The 27,285-nt window shown below is 44.3% G+C and overlaps 1 protein-coding gene across 9 annotated transcripts in view; it reads right to left on the bottom strand.

Moving 5' to 3' along the window:
* FRMD4A (FERM domain containing 4A) overlaps positions 1–27,285 on the bottom strand; it is a 607,160-nt gene that overhangs the window by 99,510 nt on the left and 480,365 nt on the right. For all 9 annotated transcript variants that reach the window (XM_053572753.1, XM_053572754.1, XM_053572751.1 and 6 more), the window contains 3 exons: positions 21,785–21,869; positions 6,752–6,808; positions 5,817–5,839 (listed from right to left, as the gene is read on the bottom strand). In XM_053572753.1, coding sequence (XP_053428728.1) covers positions 5,817–5,839; positions 6,752–6,808; positions 21,785–21,869 — 165 coding nt within the window. The remainder of the gene's footprint in view (positions 1–5,816; positions 5,840–6,751; positions 6,809–21,784; positions 21,870–27,285) is intronic.

The following is a 27,285-nucleotide window of genomic DNA, read 5'->3' as shown; positions in this document are numbered from 1 at the left end:
ACACACTCTTATGGTTTATAGAAGATAAAATATTAAAAGGTCTTTATGTTTTGGGGTGTTTTTTTTTTGCCTCTAACTGCTCTCCCAGGAACCTAAGAACACGTAGTCTGTGAAAGTTAATGGGAATTTTTCAGCACAAATAAATACAGCAGCCCTTCTTCTAAAATGAGATGAAAGTCAATTCCCCTTATTAATGGAGGTCTGCTATTTTTTTCTATTGATTGAGCAATGCATTGCTATATTCCTAAAAGAGAGTTTTGTTGTTTTGTTTTTTTTTAAAGAAACAGAATTAGTAACCTACATACTGATGCCTCAGAGACACTAAGATTTCTTGTTGATTACTGAACTCTGATAAGCTGACACTTTCTCCCTTGGATCAGCATTTAATTTTGCACAGATGTCATGTAAACTGACCTCCAACTAGCTGCTCCATCATACCCCCACTTCTTTTCCTTTCCTGAGTTTATTTGGAAGGGATGGGGATGGACATTCATAAGCATGTGATGGGCTCTGCTGAGCAGGGGTCCCCAGGTAGGCAAAGATGTGGCCTGCGAGCTTCAGCCTTTTTTCAGGTGCTGTGTGCTTACTGGCCCTAATAAATCTCATGCTGGAGGAATCCTGTTTTAGAGATCACCCTCGGTACATCCGGTCCCCTGTAATGAAGATAATTCCACATCCCAGAGAGAAAGCCCTGAGTACCAGAGCTGCACTGATCTGGTTTCGATAAATCTCGTGAACTAAACATTCCACCCAACAGATGTTTTTCACTTGAGCTTGCTCATGTATGGACGATTCTTTATCTCAGAGGTCATGCGATTTTGGCGTTTATGACTGGTGCCGTTCAAGTTTACAAAGCATTTTTATATTGCTTCAGTTTTGCAAAATGTTATTATGTAAAAAGAAATTTGTGGCACACACTTTCACAAAGATCAGAAGGACTGATAAAAGCTGAAAAGTGAGGTGATTCTTAAAATCCGGGTAAGGAAATCGGTCAGTAAGGTTTTCAGTTGAGTCCCCTCCAAGAAAAAAAACGATCAAGTTCTTACATGTAATACCTTGCTTAGTACAGTGTAGCCTGTGAAGCCTTCTGTTAAATTAGAATATAACTAGAAATTCTGGATGTCTTATAAGTTGATTAAATGAGGTGTTGTCTGTACCGACCTTTTTAAGGAAGAAAATATTGCTTTTTCTATGATAACCTAAGAGCTGCTGTTTTTCTTTAACCCAAGAGTTTTTTTTAAAAAGTTTTAAATAGGACAAGGGTGCTCAGTACTCAAACCAGTACAGTGTGTGATGAAAAAAATGCGTAAATCATAGATGGTGTTTGCTAGTTGGCTGTTAAAGTGATTATCAAATGAGAACTTTTTGTTTTTAAACTGTACGGGCACCTAATGTTTGCCCTGATAACTGCCTTGGTGAACAGCTCTGGAGGCCATTCAATTAATTGTTTTTAAAACACAAGGCCAAATCTACTGATTTCTTGGCTGCTGATGGACATGAGGATTTTTTTTTGTTTCACAAGCATGTGCACCAGGAAATAAAATAAGATTACTGCATACTGTGTTAAGGAAAACAATAAATAGTAAGATTTGGGGATATGGCTATTTCCTAGATTTTTAACAGTCCCATACAAATCTGTCCACTGTATGTTAGAATATGAACGCGGAAGGCCTGTATTTCTTCCTATTGCAGACTGCTTATCTCTGTACCTCAGCAATTCTTTTGGTAACGCAGAACCCAGCTTTGCACTGTAAACAGCAACATAAGGAAGTGAGCAATTCTATTAACTAGAAAGAAAAGAGAATTCTATGAGAATAAGCTTTGGGGGATCTGCTGAGCAAAAGGAAAGTCCAAAAAAAAAAAAGAACCAGAAGAGCCTTGCCCGTTTTCTCAGAGTAGTTACAACTCGAGCTGGTCTTTATAAAGTTCTCTTTTTCCTAAAGTGCATCAGCAGTTTTAACTTCTCTCTTTTGTAAAAATAACCTCCCTTTCTCTTGTACTTCAAAGAAATGGCTCCCATAATTTGTAGATTTTTTAAATACTCGTTCCATATAAATGTAATGGGTATATAGTCCTTGAAATGTAAATATCCAGGGTAACAGCATTCTGGGAACAGCTTCCCAACAGCTTCGCCTTTTGGGAAGTTACGGATTCAGGACCTCTTAGGCTCGGAAAGAGTTACTGTACCTTTTATATGTGGTCATTAATTTAAAAGGTTATTTGATCCTCTGGATTCTAGAATATCCTATAGTTCAGCCCTAGACCATGTGTTTTTTATATATATGTCTATAAAATCCTTTGTCAGGGTTCTATGTGTTCAAAACTAACATCTTCTATTATTAATGTTGTTTAGGAAAACATATAATGTTTATAGGGAGTGTTTACAAGGAGGTTGTACAGTCCTGCACTTATTATGAACAGGGCAAAAATAACGTTCTACAATACTGTGTACATTCACCTATATGCATGTACAATTCTATGTATTTATTTATGTAAATCACACAAATGGTGAGACTGGCATGTCTCACATCCGTAATGTTCAGCCACCAAATTGAAAGTGCTCCACTTGAGTGTTTTGGGATCTTCCCAGAAGTAGAAGAGAATGAATCTAGAATTACTTCTCTCCTTTCAAAACTCTAGGCCGCTCAAGTTTACTCCTGTTCTCTGGACCCCCGAAGAGGGCTTTACTAACCCTGGTCCCACTAGAGAAAACCAGCATTTGTCAGAGACTCCTCCAACCATCCACCTCCCCTTCCCCTGACAGTCACCCCCCCCACACCCTTTCTGCCCCCAGCTGCTCTTACAAACAAACTTTCTAGGTACCACTTTGACAAATGAAGCTCAACCAGTATCCTTTGTTTTATCAGACTTCAGCCAACAGGGTGGCATTCCAGAAGCTCATCAGGGGGCCATGAATTACTGTGACGGGGGCGGGGGCGTGTGGCCCTGCTTCCTCCTCCCCTGCAATCCCTGTGGCCACTGGTTCCCATGATCTGTGGGGCCAGATGACTTCATTCCCAGGTCGCATTCTTGGGAATGCGGGCACTCTCAAAATAAATAATATTTACAGCAGAGCTCAGAGCTGGTGAAGAAATGGGGGAAGAGAAAAACGTATCTTCAGGGAGAGGAGACTAGACACTGGAATCCATTGGATGCGTGGTTTTTAAACCATCTTTTCCATGGGACTCCAGAAGTCTTTGTAAATAGATATGGACTTGCACTTATCAAAATCCCAAATTCTAATGCCCAAATGAAGGGCATAAAAAAGTAACAAACAAAGACAGTGTAACAAAAGTATAGTTTCTATGGCCTGAAGGCGCCTGTGGCTCAGTGAGTACGGCGCCGGCCCCATATACTGAGGATGGTGGGTTCAAACCCAGCCCCGGCCAAATCTCAAAAAGAAAGAATAGCCAGGCATTGTGGCGGGTGCCTGTAGTCCCAGCTACTTGGGAGGCTGAGGCAAGAGAAACACTTAAGCCCAAGAGTTTGAGGTTGCTGTGAGCTGTGACGCCACGGTACTCTACCGAGGGCGATAAAGTTCTCTGTCTCTAAAAAGAAAAAGAAAGAAAAAAAAAAAAAGAAAACACTTTCATTATCAAAAAATTTGGTAAATGCTTACTGGTTACTTAGAAAGCTCATGGTCTCCAGCTAAGGCTCTTTGTAATCATTACCTATTTAAAATTTGAGGCTGGGCACAGGGGCTTATGCTTGGGATCCTAGCACTCCGGGAGGCTGAGGCAAGAGGATCCCTTGAGCTCAGGAGTTCAAGACCAGCCTGAGCAAGAGTGAGACCCATCTCTACTAAAAATGGAAAAACTAGCCAGGCTTTGTGGTAAGTGCCTGTAGTCTCAGCTACTTGAGAGGCTGAGGCAAGCGAACTGCTTGAGTCCAGGAGTTTGAGGTTGCTGTGAGCTGACTCTGTCTCCAAAAAAAAATTGATGACCTGTGCTTCATACCAAGAACTTGGGAAACCTAAATAAAGAGGGCCCGGAAGTCTCCTTACACATACACACATATTCAAATAGAGCTGAAGGGGCAACAGTTTAGATCAGGGTCAGCAAACTATGACCCACTGAACAAATCCAGTTCTCCGTTTGATTTTATATGGACTACGAATGAGTGATGTCTTTTATATTTTTAAAATGGTCAGAAAAACAATCAAAAGAATAACATTTTGTGATATGTGAAAACTTACATGAAACACTGATTTCCATGCCCATAAGTAAAGCATTATTGGAACACGACCACATTAATCCATTTACCTTTCATCTGGGGGCGCCTTCTACACTTAGAAAGGGACAGTTGAGTCCCTGAAACAGACCACGTGGCCGGCAAAACCCAAGATGTTGACCGTCTGGGCCTTTACAGAAAAGGTTTGCCAGCCTTTGTTTTAGAATGTAAACTAATTTTTTTGCTTTTGCTAAATTATCTGAGAACACACTCCTCAGGCTTTGTGAGAAATGTGTGAGGTGGGCAGAGAGAATGCAGCTTGACAAAGACAGACAAGTCCAGGTGGTCACTGATGGATGGGGTTGGTGCTGCATTTACAAATCAAACCCCTCAAAGCATGGACAACACACAAGTTTTTCGCTGCAGTACAGCAGCAGTCCCCAACTTTTTTGGCAACAGGGACTATTTGGCAACATGGAACATATTTTTCCATGGATGGGGGTAGGGAGGGCATTCGATTCTCATAAGGAGCTTGCAGCATAGATTCCTCAGGTGCATGGTTTAAAGCAGGGTTCACACTCCTATGAGAATCAAACACTGCCGCTGATCTGACAGTGGGCGGGGCTTAGGTGGTGATGCCAGCGATGGGGCGTGGCTATAAATACAGTTGAAGCTTCCCTCCTTGGTCTACCCTCACCTCCTGCTGTGCAACCCCGTCCATGGCCTCACGGTTGGGGACTACAGGAGTAGAGATATAATTTGTGTTTCCCTTTAATACCAGTTGGCTAATTTCCTGTGGATAGGCTAAACCTCCATGCCTTGACACCTGGTCCTGTCCATGCACTTTGCCCTTTTAGCCTCTGGACCATGATTTTAAAAAGAATGGGCTACCCCAGGTTGTTTTCAGAGGAGTTTGATTAAACAGCATCCCAGGAATAACGCCTGTCTTGGAGAAGCCACCTGCTGGCAGATGGCAGCTCCCGCGTTCTGTGCAGGTTATGGTGATGATCGGGGAGATTTCAAGGCAATTGTAGCTACATTGGTCAACCCACAGCACTTTACAAAATGAATGACAAGATTCAAACTTGCAGTTTTACAGAGTAATTAAAGCCATTCCCTGGTTCGTAGTAGTTCAGTTTGTTTATATTTTCCCAGTGCAATCTCCCATGATGGAAATTAGAAGTGGGAAATTTGTGTTGTGACACTCTCATGAAAGCAATCTCCCTACAAGACAGCGTTTTGTCCCTTGAGGGGCAGGGATTAAATTGAGAGAGGAAAAAAAAAAAAGCTGTCCACCTACTTGTTAGGACTATCAGGTTATCTGCAACCATATTCACCCCACAGAGGAGATTCCAGGCTCCGTGAGACCCATGAACAACCTGTCATACCTCAGGACTAGGGCCATGGGTGACCCTAGGCTGAGATCACAGTTTTTAGTAACTCTGAGATTTTCATGTAATTATCCTCTGCCGTTACTGTTTTCTCTGCTATCTGCTTCAAATGATAAACTGAGAACTGGTTCTTATCCTTAGTGTATAATATTAATGAAATGTCTTCCTACAAAGGACAGGCAGAATTGTTCCTTTTAATAGAGAAGGTATTGCATGTTTTAAACAAAATCAACAAATAAACTACCGTGAACTCACCTAGAAAAATCTCCCTTGGCCTCCTGTAAAAGAAAACGAATACAACATTAGTGAAATGCACCAATTCAGCGCTACAGACTTCAAAATACATCCCGTAGCCGTGACTTCCCTGCTGAGTAAGTCCAGCTTCCTACGGCTGTCGACCCACTTGTTGCAGGAGCACAGCTCAGAAGGAATGCAAGCATTTATCACATGAACATGAGACATGAACTTAACCTTTAGAAGGTCCTGTACAAAGACATTGATTCATCCTGACAAAAGGTGCATTTCCACCTCAAAGCCCCCGTCTGACTTGTTCTAGTTTAAAGGTTCTGAACCCGAATGTGTGCTGGGATTTGCGTTTTCTGTCACTCTTTTTGCTTTTTGTAGGCTGCTTCCCCATTGTACTGAAGACTTCGGGACCATGTCAACTTTAGCGAACCTAACAGAATGCTTTAAACAAAGTAGGTGTTCAGTAAATACCCACCGAAGAAATGTGCACACGAGAGCATTTCAGCTCATCTTGTCATTGTCACAGCTAATATTTTGTAGCATCTCCTTCTGTATAAGCTAAAGGGGTTTTCCTTGTTTTACTGGGGGCATGAGGTGATTCTTTAGAGACTAATTCTAGGTCTTCACTTGCCTTTCCCCAGGATGGAGGCACCAACCCCCCACCCCACTAAATGGAGTCATTAAGCGACCTCAAGTTTCTTCCAGGCTCCGGTTAAACATACAACTCTCCTTTACAGAGAAATACTGCCTTAACACTCTGAAATACTAGGAGCCCCTATTCATGACCACAGTATCAGGGACCCTTAAAAACTCTTTCCAGCTTGAAGCTGGAAAAAGTTGAGACCAATAGACAGTGGATACAGCAGCTGGCTTTGCACACCAAGTCTTGCTTCCTCATTCTCCTGTGTCTGGCTCTGGGACACGCAGGTGAAGGAAGAACTTACCTGTAAAATATAGGAGGCTAACTCGAACACCACTTCACTGTCAACGTCAATAAGCTCCTGAAAGGAAATATCAACAAGGAAGACAAGTTTGGTATTTAACAACCACTTTTTAAAAATTGAAATGACAGCTTTCTATAAAGAGGCCTGGTATACCTTTTCTATGGAGTCCCCCAGAATCTCAAATACTCATAGAACAATTTTGGGCCTGTGGCCACTGTGCTGATTTACTTGGTCCCAAATGCTTCCTGACAATGTTTAACAGCTCTTAGCCCAAATAGACTAGTGACCCTGGGTTATTTGATAACCAACTGTGTTTTCTTCAGACCTAGCAACAAGGCTTTATTGAAAGGAAATGTTATAAAGGGATTGGGACTTTTTAGATTAAAATTAAAATGAATAGATCTTCTATTTGATCCTACAATCCCATTTCTTGACCTCTAACCGGAAGAAAAAATACCATTTTATCATAAGGACATCTATACTAGATGGTTTATCACAGCTCAATTAACAGTTGCCAAGATTCAGAAACAACCCAAGTGCCCATCAACCTAGGAATGGATTAATAAACTTTGGTAGATGTTTACCATGGAATACTATTCAGCCATCAAAAAGATTCAGACTTTATATCTTATGTGTTAAGTTGGCTGGAGTTAAGGAACATTCTTCTGAGTAAAGTATCCCAAGAATGGAAAAGCAAGTATTCAATGTACTCAATACTAATATGAAGCCAGTAGATGAACTAATACACACCTACACAAGAGAAAAACTCAATTTAATTTAAGTGGGGGGCGGGGCAGGGAGGGGAGAGAGAGGGGGACTGTGCCCACCTAATGGTCACAATGTAACGGTATAAGACACACCTCCTGGGTGCGGGACACAACTACAACCGGGACCTTACCTACCAAATGCAAACATCGTAACCTGATCATTTACCATTGTACCATCATATTAATCTGAAAATTTTTTTTTTTTAATTTTTTTTTTATTGTTGCAGTTTGGCCAGGGTTGGGTTTGAACTCACCACCCTCAGTACATGGGGCCAGCACCCTACTCACTGAGCCACAGGCACTACCCAATCTGAAATATTTTTAAAAAAATACAAAAGAAATTCAATTAAAATTAGACAAAATTTTAGAATCTCCTTCCTTACTTGTTCTTCCCACATTTCTTTCACACGCTCAGTAGTTCAGTGTCGCCAGGGGCTACCGTGTCGTCAGGCCAGACATTGAGACCATTCCTATCATTGCAGAAATCTCTGTTCCTACCACACTGTTACAGAGTCTAAGTTTGAAAATACTTCTGTCCTCTGGGCCCTTCCCCCAAATACTTAATTGTCACCGAGGGGCGTGTGCTTAAAAGAACTTAAAACTCTCCTTGGTGTTTGAAAAAAATCCAATATGTATATTTTTTCAAAATGGACAGAATTCCTATCTTTTTAAAAAGCAGCTTTAATGAGGTGTTATTGAAACGCTCCCCGACACTGCACACGTGCGATGTGGACAACTCACTGTGTCTGGACACAGGCATGGGCCTGCGGTTTCATTGTCAGAGTCAAGGTAATAAACACATCCCTCGCCTCTGAAGATTTCCTCGTGTTCTTTTTTTTTCATGCTGAAAACACTTGATGTCATCTACTCTCTCTTTTTTTTTTTTATTGTTGGGGATTCATTGAGGGTACAATAAGCCAGTCATCTACTCTCTTAATAAACTTTTAAGTGCATAATACTGTATAAGTATAAACACATCGTATGTGTATATATACAATAAACAATAATTAGCATATTTGTTTGGCCAAGCTAATGTAAAAATGACCATCTTTATTTCCCTAATATCAGTAAATCCTATCATGATGACTAGGTGACAGTTAGAGGTAAGAGAGATTCAGATAGACCAGCTAGCCTGACCCTGTGTTTTTATTGAGAATAGAAATACAAACATGTTAAGGGACTTGCCCCAAATCAGAAGGCCTTAATGGCAGTGATGAGGCCAGACACAAACCAATCACGTGTCCAGTGTGGGGCCCTCCCACAGGACTCACAATTCCCCCATGTCAATTAAGACTCGGTTTCATGTTCTCAGAGCAATATTTATAATCCAAAATAGGTGAAAAAGAGTTCTATTCCCTTGCCTTATACACCAAACTTTGATTCACGAATTGTCTAAATGTTTGCAGGGAGTCAGGAATTGGCCTCTTATAATTTAAAACAATGCACTGAAGCAAACCTCTATCTTTGGAAGAAGGGGTATTATTTGGGCTCTTTGAGGCCTGGGAATTTCAAAGATGGATAATAATATTCACTACTGAGCCACCTTCGAAGTGTGGGCTATAGAACTAATGAGAACATATGGAGGAGTTGGGGACAATAATTCTTTCTGTGTAACCAGCTGAAAGAGCTTTACAGCTGCTGTAATTGATACAGACTGTCAGTGCTGGGTTGTGAAGGAATGTTTGGAATTGCAGTTCTGAGATGACCAGGTCCCATCAGAATGTAAATCATCGAACAGTGTACAAATGACTTAACACTGACCAGGCTTCCAGAATGGGTCATTTCCACTCTCTCTCTGCTTCCATCCCCACTGAACGCGGCAGGATACGCTTGTTAGTGTACTGGCGTGTGTGTTTGTCTGTCAAACATTTACGCCTATGTTGCAACCAACGGTCAATGGTGGGCTAATATGTAACATCCGCTGAGAGGCTTATCTGAACTGCAGCTAAACACCAACCAAAGGAAAAGAGCCCCTTGAAGGCTATTTGATTCATCTGCTAAGTGAAAATGTCTATATCTGTGTGGGGATAGGGGAAAGAAAGGTCTTTTATTTTTATACAGCCCATTCCACAGGACCAGAACATACTCTTGGCAAATATTAACTGCAATGTACTGTTATCCACAGGAATGCTTCCCCAAAACGCACCATTAAATTCCTACGTGATGGCTCCAAATTCTTGCTCTTCCCTCAGGGTGAGAGCTAATGCCTTTAACCAAGGTGAATTTTCACCTTCCCTGACCTTGATAATCCCTCAGTGAAGACATTAAAAACAGCAAGTGTCAAGGAGGCAGAGCTGGGTGGATTGCTTGAGGTCAGGCGTTTGAGACCAGCTTAGACAAAGTGAGACCCTGTCTCTATCCCAGTACTGTGGGAGCCTGAGGAGGGAGAATTGCTTGAGCTCAGGAGTTTAAGACTTTCCTAAGTGAGAGTGAGACCCTGACTTGTTAAAAAAAAAAAAAAAAAAAAAAAAAAAAAAAGAAAGAAAAAGAAATTCAGCCAGGCGCTGGGGCGAGTGCCTGTAATCCCAGAGGCTCCCAGAGGCTTCCAGAGGCTGAGGCAGTGGGATGCCCACGGTTCGAGTTTGAGGCTGCAGTGAGCTACTCTGCTCAGGGCATAGTGTGGGACTCTCTCTCAAAAAAAAAAAAGGCAAAGAAGTAAAAATAAAATATAAGCAAGGAAATAAAAAATAATGGAAAAATTAGCTGGGCATGGTGGGATACATGGGAGGCTGAGGAAGGAGGACTGCTTGAACACAGGAGTTTGAGGTTGCCGTGAGATAGGTTGAGACTGTGGCCCTCTAGCCCGGGTGACAGAACAAGACTCCGTCTCCAAAACACAACAAAACAGCAAGAGTCAACATGCAGCCAATAAGAGAAAAAAAGGATTGAAGAATCATGTGCCCCAGATGTTGCAAACACTCACAAAATCTGATGAGAGAAAGTTGCATTACTATTTCTACCACCCCTTAATATTTAGTGAGTTCCAGGGTCACCTCATTGGGGGGCCTCTGAGGAGTCAACGATCTAACGGGCAGTCTGGAACTGGAGGGCAGACACGTTCCTGATGGTTAAGGAGACTCCCACACCCTGGCAGTCTTTGCCAATTCCCTGATGTCTCTTGTTAGTAATACCTTCCCCCTTTCATTTGTACATTGCCCGCCCAGTGGAGACCACGCTGTGAAGGGACCAGACTTCGGCTGCTCCACTCATCTCCTGTTACACTTCAAGACCTGAAAGCCGACTGCTCCTCAGAGCAGGGAACTGATGTTTCCAGGAGTCAGGAACGTGCTCCCAGGGAGCACTAAAACACCAACCCTACTTTTTCCTCTTCTGACTTCTCTGGCTATTCAGAGGGGCTTCTTTTATCAGTTTCTGCTTGAGCAGAAGAAACAAAGTGAAGGGGACCCAGAGAGAGTGCATGCAAAACCATCCCCCACTTCCCTGGAGCTTTGGGTTTTCCTTTAACTGAAGACACAATGGGAAAATGGGAGGAAGGACTGGTGGCCGGAAGACGCAGGGCAGGAAGGCTAATGCAGAGCCTGTGGTATGATGTCCCTCTGTGCTTATTCAGTCCAGGGCCCGGTGCTGAAGCCCCCAAGCCTCTTGGTGTCATTGGAGGAAGGATTTCTACAGCTAGACTCTTGCCTGGAATCGAGGGTGCTCTGGTGGGCACCTGGTCATTTTGCCTCGAGACTCCCTGGTAAGAGGGCGAGGCTGGCAGAGGGAACACAGGATCTTTTGGTTATTGTGGCCATTGCGTGTGCACGTGGTAATCGGCTTTCCTCACTATTGAATAATGTGTGCTTTCTTTGATCTTCTGAAAAATGTTTTGGAGAGACAAAATCGTGACTGTGTGCAGGTGTGTACCTGTGTGCTCCCAGGAGGGGCGGGCGGCCCCCTTCCTCCCACTCAGTGTTTTTATTGCAGGTGATTAAGTGGCTGGAGGAAGAGGCCTGAGGTCATTTATCAGCAGCACCATGGTTAACAATATTCTCAGGGGGACTTCCACCTCAGGGTCTCCAAGCGCACCTGACAAGTGGCCCTACATGCTCCCAAATTGGCCTCTCCCAAACTCCAAAGCACTGGAGGACCTCTTCACGCAACCAAGGATCTTAATATAAAGCATTCTCCCAAGGTCCCCAAATCAGAGGAATTGCCACTCTCACATAAGATCGATGAGATTATCACCTTATAAAATGCAATGAACAACCACGTGGTAGGCTGAGAAGATCTGGATGAGGACAACCTTGGCAAAATCCACTCAGAACCACGAGCAGGGCTGGTCCGAGGGTTTCCTAAACAAAGACTCAACAACTGTTACCACCTTTCTTTCTTCCTACCCACAAAACATCTCAAGATTCTAGTATCCTGCTATTTTCCTCACCATCATTTTTACTTGAACCTGAAAGTTCCATGGTCTAGCCCAGCCAGGGAGCCCAGCCAGCTGCGGAGAGTGACCAAGTCACTTGACCGCCTTGAGTTTCATATGCTTTGTCAAAAATGAAAATGACAATTTCTTTTCTAATTGCTTTACTGGGATTGGTGAGGCATACACATAAAGGTGATTTGGAAACACCCTACAAAATCAGGTTTACGTCACTTACATTCACGCACGGGTGGCTGTAGATAAGTGGAACCCCACAGTTCTGCTCCTCTTCTTCAGTATTCCTTAGTATTTATAGGAATAGTCAGATGGGTTTTTTTTTTTTAAAGAGAGGGCAGAGTGCGTGTGTGTCTACATATGTGTGTATTGGTCACCATGTAAGTGACGGTTTGTTTTATGTGTCCCCTTGACTGGCTGTGGGGTGCCCAGATTAAGCATCGTCTCTGGGTATATCTGGGAGGGTGTTTCTGGATGAGCGTTTGAACAGGTGCACTCAGTAGACTGCCCTCCCCGGCGTGGGTGGCATCACCCGATCCTTTGAAGGACAAAAAGGCAGGGAAGAGGAATTCCCTCCCTGCCTAACTCCTCCAGCTGGGACATCAATCTTTTCCTGCCCTCTGTGCTCCTGGCTCTCAGACCTGAGTTAGAATCTACACCATGGGTGCCTTTGAATTTAACACCCTCCCTGCCTAACTCCTCCAGCTGGAGGAGTTAATCTTTTAAATTGTCATTTTCATTTCTGACATCAATCTTTTCCTGCCCTCTGTGCTCCTGGCTCTCAGACCTGGGTTAGAATCTACACCATGGGTGCCTTTGAATTTAACACCCACTTTCCAGGGTCTCCAGCCCACGGACAGCAGACCATGGGCCTTCTCCGCCTCCATAATTGCAGGAACCAACGCCTCGTAGTAAGTCCTATGTATCTATATATATCTTACTGGTTCTGTTTCTCTGGAGAACCCTGACTAATCCAGCATACATCATTAAAGTGGGTCACAGTGCCCACACTTAGCCCAACCTGCTGTCTCCCTTCCCCTGGCTGAATAGCTGTCTCATTGCACAACTCACCATAACTACACGAAGTTGCCCTGGGGAAATGGGCAGGGGTGCAGGACGAGACGGCTGTGATCTTGCACAACTGCACATTCTTAGCCCGTTGCCAGTTTCTCAGCCGTCAAGTCACTTCATGTTTGTCTAATGATCCAGGGGGGTGTGTGCTACCCGCACTCAGCCAAGACCCTTGTTCTGTGGCAGTGGGGTTCCCTGTGCTGCTCCTGCATAAAGCCCATGTCAGGATCCTAAGGAAGCACGATTCTAGAAGTCAGGGGCCCAGCCAAGATGTTAGGTTCCCACATCTGAGAGAGCGTCTCTGTCCTTTTCTCCCACCGCTTTCTGTCCCACAAGGACATGCAGGGAACCTGCATCCATCAGACTCAGAGAAAGACCAGGGCTCTGGAAGTCTGAGGCTGATCTTTGCATTGGTTCCTTTGTCCTGTGCAACTTGACTCTGGGTTTTGTTTCTTCCTCCTACAGATGACACGCTATCACCTGCTTATTAGCAGAGCACTTCGAAGCTCTTGAATAAAGACAGTTTATTCAATACCCGTAACAGTCACAGAATTTAGACCCGCATAGTGAACGTGGCTGGAGGATGATCACAGAACCTTCAGTCATCTGTGAAGGTCTCAGACTGAAGCAAAATCTCAGGGGGTGAGCCCTCCCCCAACACACATACCAAAAAAACCCCCAAACAAACAAAAAACCCAGGGGTTTTAAGCTTTTTCTTTTCTGCATACACGGAGGCACCAAACCTGGCGATTTCCTGGGAGCTATACAAATCCTTACTCCCTGGGATTGGAAAATAATCATTTAAAAACAATTTTCTGATCCTCAGCTCTGTGCCTAGTACAGTGAGAAGTCATAGAAAATGATCTTAAACGTCTTCTCTGAAAAATGCTGGGGCCAACTTCTCCGTGGCAACCATGGGTCCTGTTTCTTTGCTTATCACCACTGGGTAAGAGAAGTATTAAGATCAAATACAATTTAAATGTGATAAATACTTTATTAGAGAGTGGATTGCCGATCCCTTCAGGCCAAAGCAAAGTTACACAGTTAAAATAGGAGACTTCCTAACAGTGATCTCTCATTCTGACCAGCCACTCACCCCACCCAACCTAAATCAAATACATATCAAATTACTCCTCTGAGGAAATGAATGGGAACAGAAGGTCTTTCAGTGTGAAAGCCAATTTCCTTATCTCTCTGAAGGTTTGTGTGTAAAGAAGATTAAAAGCTGAAGCTAGGATTTCTTTATTTCCCTTATAGTTTTAAGATATATTATTAGTAGAAAACCTTTTTTCTTTTCTTTCTTTCTTTTTTTTTTTGAGACAGAGTCTCACTATGTCACTCTCAGTAGAGTGCTGTAGCATCACAGCTCACAGCAACCTCAAACTCTTGGGCTTAAGTGATTCTCTTGCCTCAGCCTCCCAAATAGCTGGGACCACAGGCACCCACTGCAACGCCAGGCTAATTTTTTGTTATTGTTCTCACTGTTGTTTAATAGGCCCTGGCCAGGTTCAAATCCACCAGCCCTGGTGCATGTGGCTGGTGCCCTAACCACTGAGCTATGGTCACCGAGCCTCTTTTTCTATTAAAAAAAAATTTTTTTTTTTTATAGCAACTGGGTCTCACTACATGGCTTAGGTTGGTCTTGAGCCCCTAGTCTTGGGATCCTCCCATTTCGGCTTCCCAAAGTGCTAGGATTATGGGTACTAGACGCCATGCCTGGCCTAAAAATTACACAGACACTGTCATTCTATGACCTAGCATTTGTTGTTTGCAGGGCTTTGAGAAATGACTGTAGTAATTTTTTTTTTCCTAGTTTTTGGCCGGGGCCGGGTTTGAACCTGCCACCTCTGGTATTTGGGGCCGGCGCCCTACTCCTTTGAGCCACAGGTGCCACCCTGTAGTGAGTAATTTTTGATAGTGTTTTCATTTTGTCCCCAGAGCAGGCAGAATTCAATCCTGCAGTCTGGAAGCGGGGGAAGAGGTGGGATGAGAGTCTACATCAACCAAATTGCTCTTGTCTCCCGGGACAAGTCCACTGCCTCCTGCGAGGGCTGACTGATGGGTCTGTTCAGGTAGGTGTGGCAAGCCACATCCCAAGAAGAACTGGACCAGATGGAAAAGGCTTGGCAGGAGAGCTCAGTTTTTCCATAAATCTCTTCTCAGGGACACACAACATCCCAGCAGATATCCCATGAGAAGTCTGAGAGCTGGACACACATTTCTAAGTAAGTCGTATCCATCTACAGGCTGTAGATTTCCTTTCCATCGCCCACCTGTCACCTAGTGAGTCAAAACACATCAGCAACGTTATAGAACCAAGTCAGGTGCCAAGGAATCCCATTCTATACTTTTTCTCCTGCCTCATTTAAAATAACTTCAACCCTGCTCTCTCGTGAGCACATTTTAATGTTCTGCAACGTGGATAGATAATGACTATATTTTCCCGCTCTTTCTGTAGAAAATAGGGGATGTGAAGGAAGAGAAAGTGAGAGGAAGCTCCACTGTGGTCGTGCTTCTTGCCTGGTGAAGAAAGAGAGGAAGGGAGGGAGGCTGCTGTACTGATGTGGGAAAAATCACAAGACAAAACAAAGCACCTTTCCTCACCTTTCTGCGACCCAAGTGATGAGAGCTTTGCCCTCTGGAGAAAACGGACAGGAAGCTGGGATGAGATGGCCTGGAAGTTCAGGGAACAAATGGAATTCTCTACCCAGAATGGAGGCTTTCCCCCCACCTAGATCCCAGCTATGGGAGGATGTGTCCCAGGCAGGAAGTGGGAAGGATCCTCTCCGAAGAGAAGGAAGTGCCACAGTGAAAGCTGTCCGGCCCCTGACATCTGGCGTTCCCCGGGGAGAGAACCAGCTTGAGACTGGATCATGCCGCAGGGACGCACACTACGTGCTGAGCCCACCCGGAGCCTCAGAGCATCGCATGAGCTCCTAAGTGCCTCACTCTTAAATGGATGGACCCGGGACCAACAGGCAGGGGACAAAAGCCTCCTATAGGAAAGAGAGAGACCAAGCAAATAAACTGGAAAAATAGAACTGAAAGGACGTAGAGCATAACCAGTATCTTTCGTATTATCAGAGCTACACGACAGGCCCTTATGTTCCTACGACAATAGAATAAAATTTCCAAAAAGAAAAATCAGATGACCTGAGGGAAACTGAAAAACACAAAGGTCAACAAGTTGAGAGGAGAGAGAAGATGATACTGACAGAATCTCCCAGAAAGTAGAATAAGAAGACAAAGATGGATACCTGGACAGAAGGTATCAAAGCAGGTGGCCATGCCCAGCATGGGAGTTTCATAAAAAAAGAGAACAGACAAGGACGGGGTGGGGGAAGGGGGGAAGACACCAAAGAAATATACAAAAGACCCCCCCCCCAGACTGAAAATGAGTATGTGTCTCCAGATGGAAAGTGTCCAGTGTATACAAATAATGGCGAATTTATAAAGACCCCCGCAGGGCACATGCCTGAAACTTTAGGTCAGGAGGAATAAGGAGGAGACCCCAAAAGATGCCTCTGTTGGAGGATGTGAGGGGTGTCACATACAAGGCATAGGACAGCAGACTTTTCCAGGGCAGCAGCTTTGAGAATCTGTGAGAAATATTCCTTCTGTATTTCTACATCCAGTCAAATTATTAAGCAGATCTGAAGGCAGATTATTCTAATTTTTCAGACATTTTACTTCCAGACATTTTACTTCCCATATGCGCTTTCTCTGGATTTATTGCAGGATGTTCTCCAGAGAAACAATGGTGTAAAACATAAAAACAGGAAGACTCGAGATCAGACACAGAGGACTCAATGCAGTGCTGGGGTGAAGGAAAGACCCCCATGTGAAAGCCCTGGCTCCGCATGGGCTCCAGACTGAGGCATGAGGATGGGGTTCTAAGAGGAGGGTCCCAGAAAACAGAAGTAGCAAGGACTAACCACAAGGGATCCAAAGGGAGGAACTGAAGAATTACCTGATGTGTCTGGAAATTAATATTGGTAGGCATTCGGGAAACTATAGGAGCTATTAGGAAAAAAGTCAAGAGCACATGGCAACAAAACAAGTGAAATCAAGGCAATTGTTCCTTTTGGGTAAAACAACTGGTTGTCTAAAAAGAAACCACAACCATACTACTTAGATTAGTCATGATAATATCATGCTGATGACTACAGCTTTAACCCAGAATTCTGTCACCGTCATCCTGAGAATATGGGAAAAGGAGAAAGTGTCGGTCACTGTATGGGACACTCTGATCCTCCCCCATCTGAACAGGAATTCAGTGAATCCAGAATGAAGGGAGGAATAACATCTTATGCCAATAGAAGCAAATACTTAGAAGAAACAGCTAAAATTGTTGAAAGTAGCAGGGCTTAGAGGGGGGACTCTTTTTCATAATAAGCCTCATAAAATCATTTGACTTTAAAACTACATCATATAATGCTTTGAGATAAATGAACAGTAATACTTTAAAAGGGAATGAGGCCACTCACGGTGGCTCACACCTGTAATCCCATCACTCTTGGAGGCTGAGACAGGTAGATTGCTTGAGCTCAGGAGTTCAAGACCAGCCTGAGCAAGAGCAAGACCCTGTCTCCACTGAAAATAGAAAAACTAGCCAGGCCTGGTGGTGGGTGTCTGTAGTCCCAGCTGCTCAGGAGGCTGAGGCAGGAGGATCACTTGAGTCCAGGAGTTTGAGGTTGCTGTGAGCTATTATGATGCCATGGCAGTCTAGCTAGGGTGATAGAGTGATACTCAGTCTCAGAAAAAAAGAATGAAATTGGACTTGAAGAAAGAAAAAGGGCTAATTTTGCCTGTATGACTCAGATTCTGATACATGGTACAAATCACTCCCAAAGAAGCAGGGAGGGACCTGATATTAAATCCATGCTGGGTAAACCCAAGCCTCCGGGGATCAGCATCAGGACAGGTTATCCAGGTCTGTCACCGCCCTCTGGGCCCTCCAAACTTCAAAAGAGCCAGGGGGCAGCGTGCCTGGTATCAAGAAAAGCACAGCCAAGAGAGACAATGGAGATCTGAATCCAAGTAGCTAACAACGTACTTGGCACTGTGCAAAGTACTTCGCAGGCTTTATCTCGCAGGTGGGAAAGGGTGTGAGATCCCTCAGGCAAGGTGTTATAATATCCTTTCCCAATCAAAGACGAAAATGAAGCTTGGAGACACTGCAGACAGCATCCACATTCACTGCATTCGCTAAGTGGCAGAGTTGGGAAGGGGACCGAGTCTGTCTGACAGCAAACGCTAAACTTCTAAAAACTCAGCTCCAAGCCTCCCATGATTTTTACATATCCACACAGGTTGCACAGCCTGTCCCACAAATGCCAGGTCCTTTGTCTTAGAGTAAATCACTTAACCTCTCCCAACACCATCTTCCTCTGCTGGAAAGCCAGAGGTCTTGCTTTACCTCACCCAGAGTCTGAGGCTCAAACAAGATACTACACATAAAATGTTTAAAATAAACTCTATCTGTTTATGCAAATGAAAAGATTATTCTAGATTAGGAGAGGGAGACAGGTGGCCAAGTGCTGCTATCTGGTTTCTTTTGCAAACTTCAGAGAAGCTATCCCTTGTTATTCGTGGTCATTTGCGTGTCCAAGTTCAATGAAAGATTTTAGTAAGAGACTTGGGTTTTGGGATGACCTTGAGCAGGCCGGTTGATACTTGTTGGCACCTTGATCCCGAAGGTAGCTGGCTACAAAGCAATCACCACCTCCACGTGGAGAATCTGTAATATTCTGTTCTGAGATTTATTCTCCTTTTTAATTTTCCCTGAATACCAGAGCCCTTACAGCATGCATGATGTTCAGAAACCCTACCTTTTTAAGCTCACATTTGAGACAAGACAGAACTGAACACTTTTCCCTTTACAAGGTGTCTACACAGGTACACTTTGGAGCGCCAAGAGTGAATTCATGGGTTCAGGGATTTTCCTTCCACTTACTTCACTGCCCAAGGCTGCCACCTGGTGGACAGCGCTCACTTTTTATTTCTGAACCTTTTCATTGGCTCTCGCCATTCATTCAAAAAACCAGTCTTACAATCTGTGAGGTACCTATGGTTGGCAGGTATGTGTATTATATTTCCACTTTAGAATGAGAAAGTGGGAGCTTAGAGAGAGGAAGGAATTTGCAAGTACCTGGAACTACATTTAGTGTCTTTTTGCTCCAAAGCTTCAAAATATTGTCATTGGAGAGATGGGGGTTTGAGCAAAGGTTAAGTCCTGGATCAGCAAATGACACCCAGCGAGGTCTTTTCACAGAATTGAATTTGATCATTTCCAGGCCCTCTATTATTTTGAACATGTGCACTTGGATAACAACATGGGCAACTGTGTCTTTTCCAGAAAGAAAAGTGAAAGCTGACGATACCTTTCAATTCTTGTGCGTGTGTTTTAAGGTTTACTGGTTGCAATCCTCCAAACCTGAGTTTCGTTACATATGCAAATACAGGCCATGGGATCGCCTCAGACTCCATTGAACCTATCCATCAACCACTTTACCAGCAGGTGTATGGGGAGGGTCTGCCCTCCAGGGCACGGTATAGCCCTGGCTACTCACTAGGTGAACACCCCTTGCCTCATCTTCCTTGCTGGGAAACAGGAGTAAAAAGTAGCATTTATCTCAAAAGGTGTGAAGAACCAACCAGGCAATGGACATAAAACACTTGGCAGGCAGCCAGCCTACACCTTGCTCGAGCTCCGTGGTGTTAGCTATTGTTTTGTTAGGACTAAAGGCTGCATTCACAGGACATAATGTGCACACTGGGGCAGCCGGAAGAGCAGGTGTTTCCTTTAAATATGTTCTCCTGGTTGTCGTTCTTAACTTGGATAGTGCTCTCCAAGTCCCTCCTCCCAGGGTATGTGGGCATTTTGGGTTGCCCCATTATGCAAACCTTGCAAGTCTATGGGCTGATTGGATACAGGGCCAGGGACTGTCTCACTCAATGAAGAATTGTGTCTTGACTAGACCAATAATCATATAACAAGGCTCTTGACATCACTAGTCATTAGGAAAAGGCAAATCAAAACCATAATGAGCTGCTACTCCACATCCATTAGGATGACTACGACTAAAAAAAAAAAATCAAGTAATAAGTTTTGGGAATGATGTGGAGATACTGGAACTCTTGGGCTCTGTGGGTGGGAATGTAAAATGCAGCAGCTGCTGTGGAAAACAGTAAGACAGTTCCTTGAAAAATGAAAAATAGAACTACCCTCTGATCCAGCAATCCCACTGCTGGGTATGTACCCAAAACAAGGGAAAGCAAGGTCTAGAGAAGCTATTTGGACACCCAGGTTCACAGCAGCGTTAGTCATGAAAGCCAAAAGGAGTAACCCAGGGGTCCATCAGCAGATGAATGGGTAGGAGAAAGGCATCTGATGGATTATTATTTAAGCTTAAAGAAGGATGAAACTCCGACACATGGTGCCACGTGGGTGGAACCTGAGCATAAGTGGAACAAGCCAGTCACAAAAGGACAAATATGTCAGATTCTACTCTACGAAGTACTAGCGTAGTCAGATTCAGAAAGACAACAAATAGAATGGTGGTTGCCAGGGCTTTGGGAGGGAAGAAATGGGGAGTCATTTAATGGGTATCGAGTTCCAGTGAGAGATACGGAAAGAACTCTGTGGATGGACAGTGGTGATGGTCCCATGAATGTACTTGATACCACTGAACTATACACTTACAAATGGCTATGGTAAAAGGCGGAAGATTCATATGGTCTGAAGAGAAACACGGCTGGTGTGACTGCAAACTAATACATCCTCTTTGGAAGGAAGCATGGAGAATCCTCAAAGAACTCAAATTAGACCTCCCATTTGATCCTGCAATCCCATTCCTGGGCATCTACCCAAAAGAAATAAAATCATTTTATCCCAAGGACATTTGTACTACACTGTTTATCGCAGCTCAATTTACAATCGCTAAACTGTGGAAACAATCTAAATGCCCACCAATCCAGGAATGGATTAACAAGCTGTGATATGGAGACTTTACATCTTTTGTATTAACCTGGACGGAGGTAGAACACATTCTTCTTAGTAAAGCATCACAAGAATGGAGAAGAATCCAATGTGCTCAATTCTAATATGAAGGCAGTGGATGACCTAGTATACGGTAGCGGAGGAGAATGAGCAAGTGGGAGAGGGAAGGAGAGGGAAGGAGGGGGTTGGAGAGGATGGAGGGTCATGGTGTGTGGCTCACTTCTTGGGGGAAGGACACAGTTATAAGAAGGAATTTACCTAACAAATGCAATCTGCAACCTAATTCTTTGTACCCTCGATGAATCCCAAACAATAAAAAAAAAAAATGGCTATGGTAATAAATACATATGTATTTTACCACAATTTTTTAAAAAAGAATTGTCTCACCTAAGTGCTGTAAGCATCCCTTTGAAAGGTCCTGCTAGAGCATCTACAAAATCATCAACTCTGAATCTCTTTGGTTATAAGAAGTTCATTCACATTTGCCAGACCTGGTTGACTAGTGCATTTGTCAGACTTGTCTAGGCTTTTTGCTTCGTCTCAGTTGAGAAAGAGTCCTTTAAAATCAGGTGACCTCTAAAATCAGGCTAAGGAACCACCACGATGGAGCCAGAAACAAGAAATGGATGGGAAGGAATCCCATTATTGCATGGATGCCTTTGGCTTCATGAAGTTCTACTTACTCGTAGTAAATAATTTTAAACGACTTCTAATCAATTAAATCACCTATGGGGCAACAACTTGGGATCTCCAGCTTCAAACAATACTTTTGGATTTCAGTGGGAAACTGAAGAGGAGGAGAAAGTGCCTACCTTATAGATGCAGGACTTAGCATTCAGGAAGAAGAGCTCGATGGTGGCGTTATCCTTCAAGTAGGAAATGCTTTCTATGTAGAACCTGAAAGACACAAGCTGCGTGTGAACCCCAGAAACAGCACAGCAGCTGTTCTCTTGTGCTCACAACTTGAAATGAAAACCAGAACACTCAATCCTAAATGAGCAAAAGAAAAAGGTGTCCCCGATTGCTTTTCTAGGGTCCCTTTTTGAAGGCAAACAGTGTTTTTCAAGTACCTGTAGAGTGGATTAGACTTGTCTTGCCCGATGGGCCTCACCATAGCCAAGGAATCAGCTTGCCACCAACTTATAAGTATAGACTCTAAAACTGACTGGTCTAGGCTGGGTGTGGTGGCTCACACCTATAATGCTACCACTCTGGGAGGCTGAGGCGGGTGGATCCCTGAGCTCGGGAGTTCAAGACCAGCTCCAGCAAGTGCAAGACCCCATTTCAACTAAAAATAGAAAAACTAGCTGAGTATTGTGGCAGGTGCCTGTAGTCCCAGCTATTCAAGAGGCTGAGACAAGAGGATCAATTGAGCCCAAGAGACTGAGGTCGCTGTGAGCTATGATGACACCACAGCACTCTATCCAGGGTAACAGAGTGAGATTGTGTCTCAAATCTCCCCCCCAAAACCAAAAACTGACTGTCCACTTTCTTTTTCCTACCTTGCTTTCCAATTTTTCAGAATGTTGTTTTCATTGCATTGCTTGTTTTTCCCCTAATTGTCATTGAATTGGATTTTTTAAAAAGACAATTTCTTTTGCTTAAATCACATTTCTTTTTGAAGTGGTTATGATGTATCTTCCTGGAGGTGGGTGAGGTGTGACTTGATTTCTGCGTGTCCAGAGAGCTGGGTTAAGTGTTCTTAACACTGTAATATTAACCACATCAAGACATCGGATTTCTGTCCAGATGGAGTGTACGGATTTTTTCAGGATGAAACATGTTGACATTATTTAAATTTACACGAAACACGTCTTTACACATTGGCTTCCGAGTTTATTAAATTCTTTAATGAGATAATGCACTTGTATTATCTAAGGACCAGCCGCACTCAGGGAGTGATGCTGCTTGGGCGGAGATTGAGATGCAGCTTCTTGGAGGTTCTGAATAGTGGTGGCAACCCTGAGGCTGGACTTGGAGGGTATTGGGTGCCCAGAATAAATAAGTCCATTGGTTTTAAAATATTGGATATCAATTCAAATTAAAATAATAATACAGCAAAACAACACACCAACACTGCATAAAGCAAACAAAACATGTCATAGGCTAGGCCAAGGCCATGGCCTGTCTACCGGTTTGCCATCTTTTGTCCCCGCACTAAATAAATAACGTCTTCTATCATTTTTTGGATGTGTGCAGAGGCTGTTGGGCTGAAAACAATATCCATTCATTTAAATTTGTGAATGACTCTTGTGTAACTTCAGACATCAGTAGGCTCGGTCCACAGATATTATTAGCGCGATGACCATCACGTCATGGTCTATAATTCTTAAGGGATTACAAAATGGCCTTCACATGGGCCGAGCCTGGGTATAAATGGTGTGTCCCCATCCCCATCCTCTGTACCCCCAAGGCAGGTGCATCTTAGGTGCCTCTTTGGAGCATCTTAGGTCACAGAGACCTCCATGTAGTCTCCTCCACGGTCTCGGAGACACTGTCAAGTTTACAGCTTTCAGTTTTGTAATAAGGGAGAGCTGATGGGCAGAAGTAAATCTCACATCTCAAAGGAAAATAAATTAAGTTTGATTTAATTTTTAAAAACTAATCTATACCCTTTACAAAGGGCCCTGGGCAAAGGGTAATCAGAATAACAAAATAAGTAGAAGGAAGGCAGAAAAGAAGGAAAACAGATGGGAAGAGTGGGAGACGGTAACCCTAACACCAGAAAGACAGCAGAGACCTTGTGAGGTTCAGCAAGCTCAGAACTCTAATAATAATTTTGAATACAAATCTGTAGGGTCTGAAATGACTTAATTTTAAAAGCAATAACACACATATTTTTCCATTTGCTTTAGCTCTTAAGATTAAAAGAGTGAAGACACTCTCTGTCTCTCCCTTATCCCCATCCCAATTTTCTCCTGAATAGTGTATTAAGAAAACAGAACACTTTTCTTTCCAACCCTCTAATAATGGAAAAAGTGAAATGAAGCAGCAAATTAGACATCTTTTGCGACAGCATTCATTTCCACCGGGCTATGTCATCTGGCCCCAAAAGAGGCAGAGGAGGGCCAGGAAATAATAAGCATATTTTGAAAATGGAGAAAAAAAATCATCTCCTTTTGAAAGAACGGGAAAGCAGGGTCCTGTTGACTTTTCTCACCAAGACAACAGCCTGGAAAACCCTGTGTGTTCCAGGCCTGTCGTATTATTGTTCTGTTACACTAGGATGTTTAGCTCATCCCGAATCTCCATCTGCACCAGGGAACTGCCGAGTCATAAGTGCCTAGAGAGAAACAGACCTCAGCCATCTCCATCCTGACAGAGCGAGGCATGGCTCACACTGAGGGGGTCTGGGGAGAAGAGCTCTCTGGGGAGATGGGGAGGAGTGATGATGGCCACATTCAAACTCAAGTTTTTTTTTTTTTCTTTTTTAAAAATTCACTTCTGATTTCCATGAGCGCCTCCCCAGAGCCTCCCCAGTTCTCCTCTCTGGCAGTAGGTGGCAGTGTTGCATTTCCTTAACTACCGGCCTGGGTGGGTAGCGTTTCCTCAGTTCACAAAGAACATTCCAGATCTGGGGTGAACCCAGGGAAATGAACACGCTTAGATTCAGGGGGTCTGCATGGACAATTCTGGCTCTGTATTAACCACGTCTTTATAAGGCTTTGATGTCAAGGGTCTTGTCATCCTTGCTCTGGACAGGCTTAGGCAATTTCCACTATATGGAAGCCTGACTTCCATATGCAGCCCCCCAGGGCCACTATTCCCCTGCCCCAATAACCCCAGGGACATGCACTGGACAATCAGGGACATCCCTATGCCCCAGGGGCCCTTGAAATCAGTCAAACTAGCCTATCCTAAGCCTGCTTCCCCTGCCCTGCCTTTCCACAGAAATCACAGTTAAAGCTCTTGCCTAATTTCCCCTCATTCCCTTTGCCCCTCCTGTGTGGTCCTGGGTGGGGTGGCGTGGCATGGCCTGTTCCCTTCTCTCGGGAACTGTGAGTAACAAACTGTCTTTTCCAAGGCAGTCCTTTTCTGATCTGTTGGCCTCCCCACAGCTGAATAATAGGAAAACCTACATTTTAAAGCAGGTTTTTTGGCTTGGTTAGCAGGACCGAATCTTAGGGCTTCTTTTCGACTTGAAAGGAACAAAACCTTCTAGACCAAGCCCAGCTAAGAGGGGTCTCGCCTCTCTGGGCCGGAACAGCATCACACCTAAGCCAGTGCAGGTGACCCAGACTTGAGGCTGTTTTATCAGATGGTCTGTAGTAGGGGGAAGTGTGGGCTCCCTTTTCACATGGGGTTTTATTTTATTTTATTTTATTTTTTTGTATTAAGACAAGGTCTCCTTTGTCACCTGGGCTAGAGTGCAGTAGCATCATCACAGCTCACTGTGACCTCAAACTCCAGGGCTCACGCAATCCTGCTGCCATAGCCTCCCAAGTACCTGGGCCTACAAGTGCCCGCCATAATGCATAGCTAATTTTTCTATTTTTTGCTCAGGCTTGAACTCCTGAGTTCAAATGATCCTCTTGCCTTGGCCTCCTAAAGTGCAGAGATGTGCAGGTATTACAGGTATGAGCCCTGACCCTGCGTACATGATCGAGCCTGTTAATAATTCAAGAGGCTGTGACGCCTCCAGGCGCCTCCTCCTGCCACAGAGCTGGTCCTATCGAGTCAGATGGTGGGGGCCTCCCCAGACAACACCAGCCGGGTCTCCCGCTCCATTGCCCAGGCTCCTCTCCCGGCTTACCGCCACCTCCTTTGCTCTTGGGAAGCCCTGAATATTTACAGCAAATGTTAATTTAATGGACCAGTGATTTCATTTCATAATGAACACAAATGTCACATTTGAAATGCTGACTTTTGGTAGCAAAAAAAATAAAATGAGCTGTAATATAATAATGAGAACAATAAACTGTGTTCTTCTGCAACCAAATCTCTGATGTTTAGAAAGGCTCTAAGATATTAACTGAGACACCCTTGCTGAAATACAGCAAGTTGTGGATAGCAGCGGCTCATTTTAGGTCTGTGCCATCACTGTCACTGTGAGTGACAGGAAATAGCAGCTGCTGTCTCAATCAGCCAGGGAAGACATGCAGACTCAGGCCCATGGACTCTGCTGTAAACTCTCCCTCTGAGATAAAGCTTCCTGGCACTACCTCTAGTTCTTATTTTTCTTCGGCTCACTTCGGTTTATTGTTTGTGAAATTCGACAGATCTAATCTCTATTTATTCTCCTCCAAATGGTATAAATGGTCAGAGCCACAGGGACACTTGGCTGAAGAATGAACAATTAAAGGAACAGCCTGGACAAGCAAGCATCATTATGGGCCTCTAAAAAGACACACACGCGTGCGCGTGCGTGCACACTCAGGGCACACAGACTTCCTTGGGTGTGCAGGTGTATTTTCCTTATATATTTTTCCTGACCTATTTCATAAGCCTGCCTGGTCATTGTTCTCTAATTTGGGGAACTTGGCTGATAGCCCTAGACAGTGGTTTGTAGGTGCAAATAATCCTGGTCACCAACTGACTCCTGCCTGTATATAAAGCTCAAGTACAGGAGAGGCAGGGGGGTGGGGAAGGATGGGGCCAGACAAGTGAGCGGAAGTCACATCACACAGGATGTGTTCACAATATCCTTTTTTCCCCTGAGGGCCATAGAAAAAAAATATCAGCACAGATCAAATGAGAATTCTGAAAAGATGCACAGTGCCTGTATCTAGGGAGTCAGAAAGGCACCAAGACCAGACGCGGAGATGAACGAGGTGGTTTCAGGTCCAGGAGGGGCTGGTGAGGGGGGTGCACAGGGAGGAAAGGACACAGACATCGCCAGAAGCAGTGGCTGAGGGGACAAGCTGGGTCGAGCCTCACTGCCCAGCTTCCGGCTCGGGCGGGGGCTGGGTGGGCAGGGGCGCCCACCGCAGGAATTAGGAGGTGTCACAGAGAAAGCGGCACATCTGCGGGCAGAACAATGATGCCGTTACACCCCAGCTGCATCCAGGTGCACGCACCTGTTAGCAGGGATGACCTGGACATGGGGAGAGCGGTCAGGCCGGGGCAGAGGACCGAGAGGCTCCAAGAAGAACAGCCCTAGAAGCCATGTTCCGGGTGAAATCCCGCCGTGGGAGGGGAAGGGAGAGATGACAAGCAGGGTGAGAACCTTGTGCACATGGTGAGCAGAGCAGGGAACCTCCCGCAAGCCCAGGGACAGAGGGACCAAAGAGCAAGGAGGTCAGGGAAGTGCAGGGCCCCGGAGCCAGGTAGGGGGCATGTTCTGTGGAGGCCAGAGCCACCGGAGCCACGTGAA

Source organism: Nycticebus coucang, chromosome 20 (assembly GCF_027406575.1).
Source record: "Nycticebus coucang isolate mNycCou1 chromosome 20, mNycCou1.pri, whole genome shotgun sequence".
In the NCBI taxonomy this organism is placed as follows: Eukaryota; Metazoa; Chordata; class Mammalia; order Primates; family Lorisidae; genus Nycticebus; species Nycticebus coucang.
The sequence above is the reverse complement of the archived record's forward strand: the minus strand, read 5'-3'. Positions and strand labels throughout refer to the sequence as shown.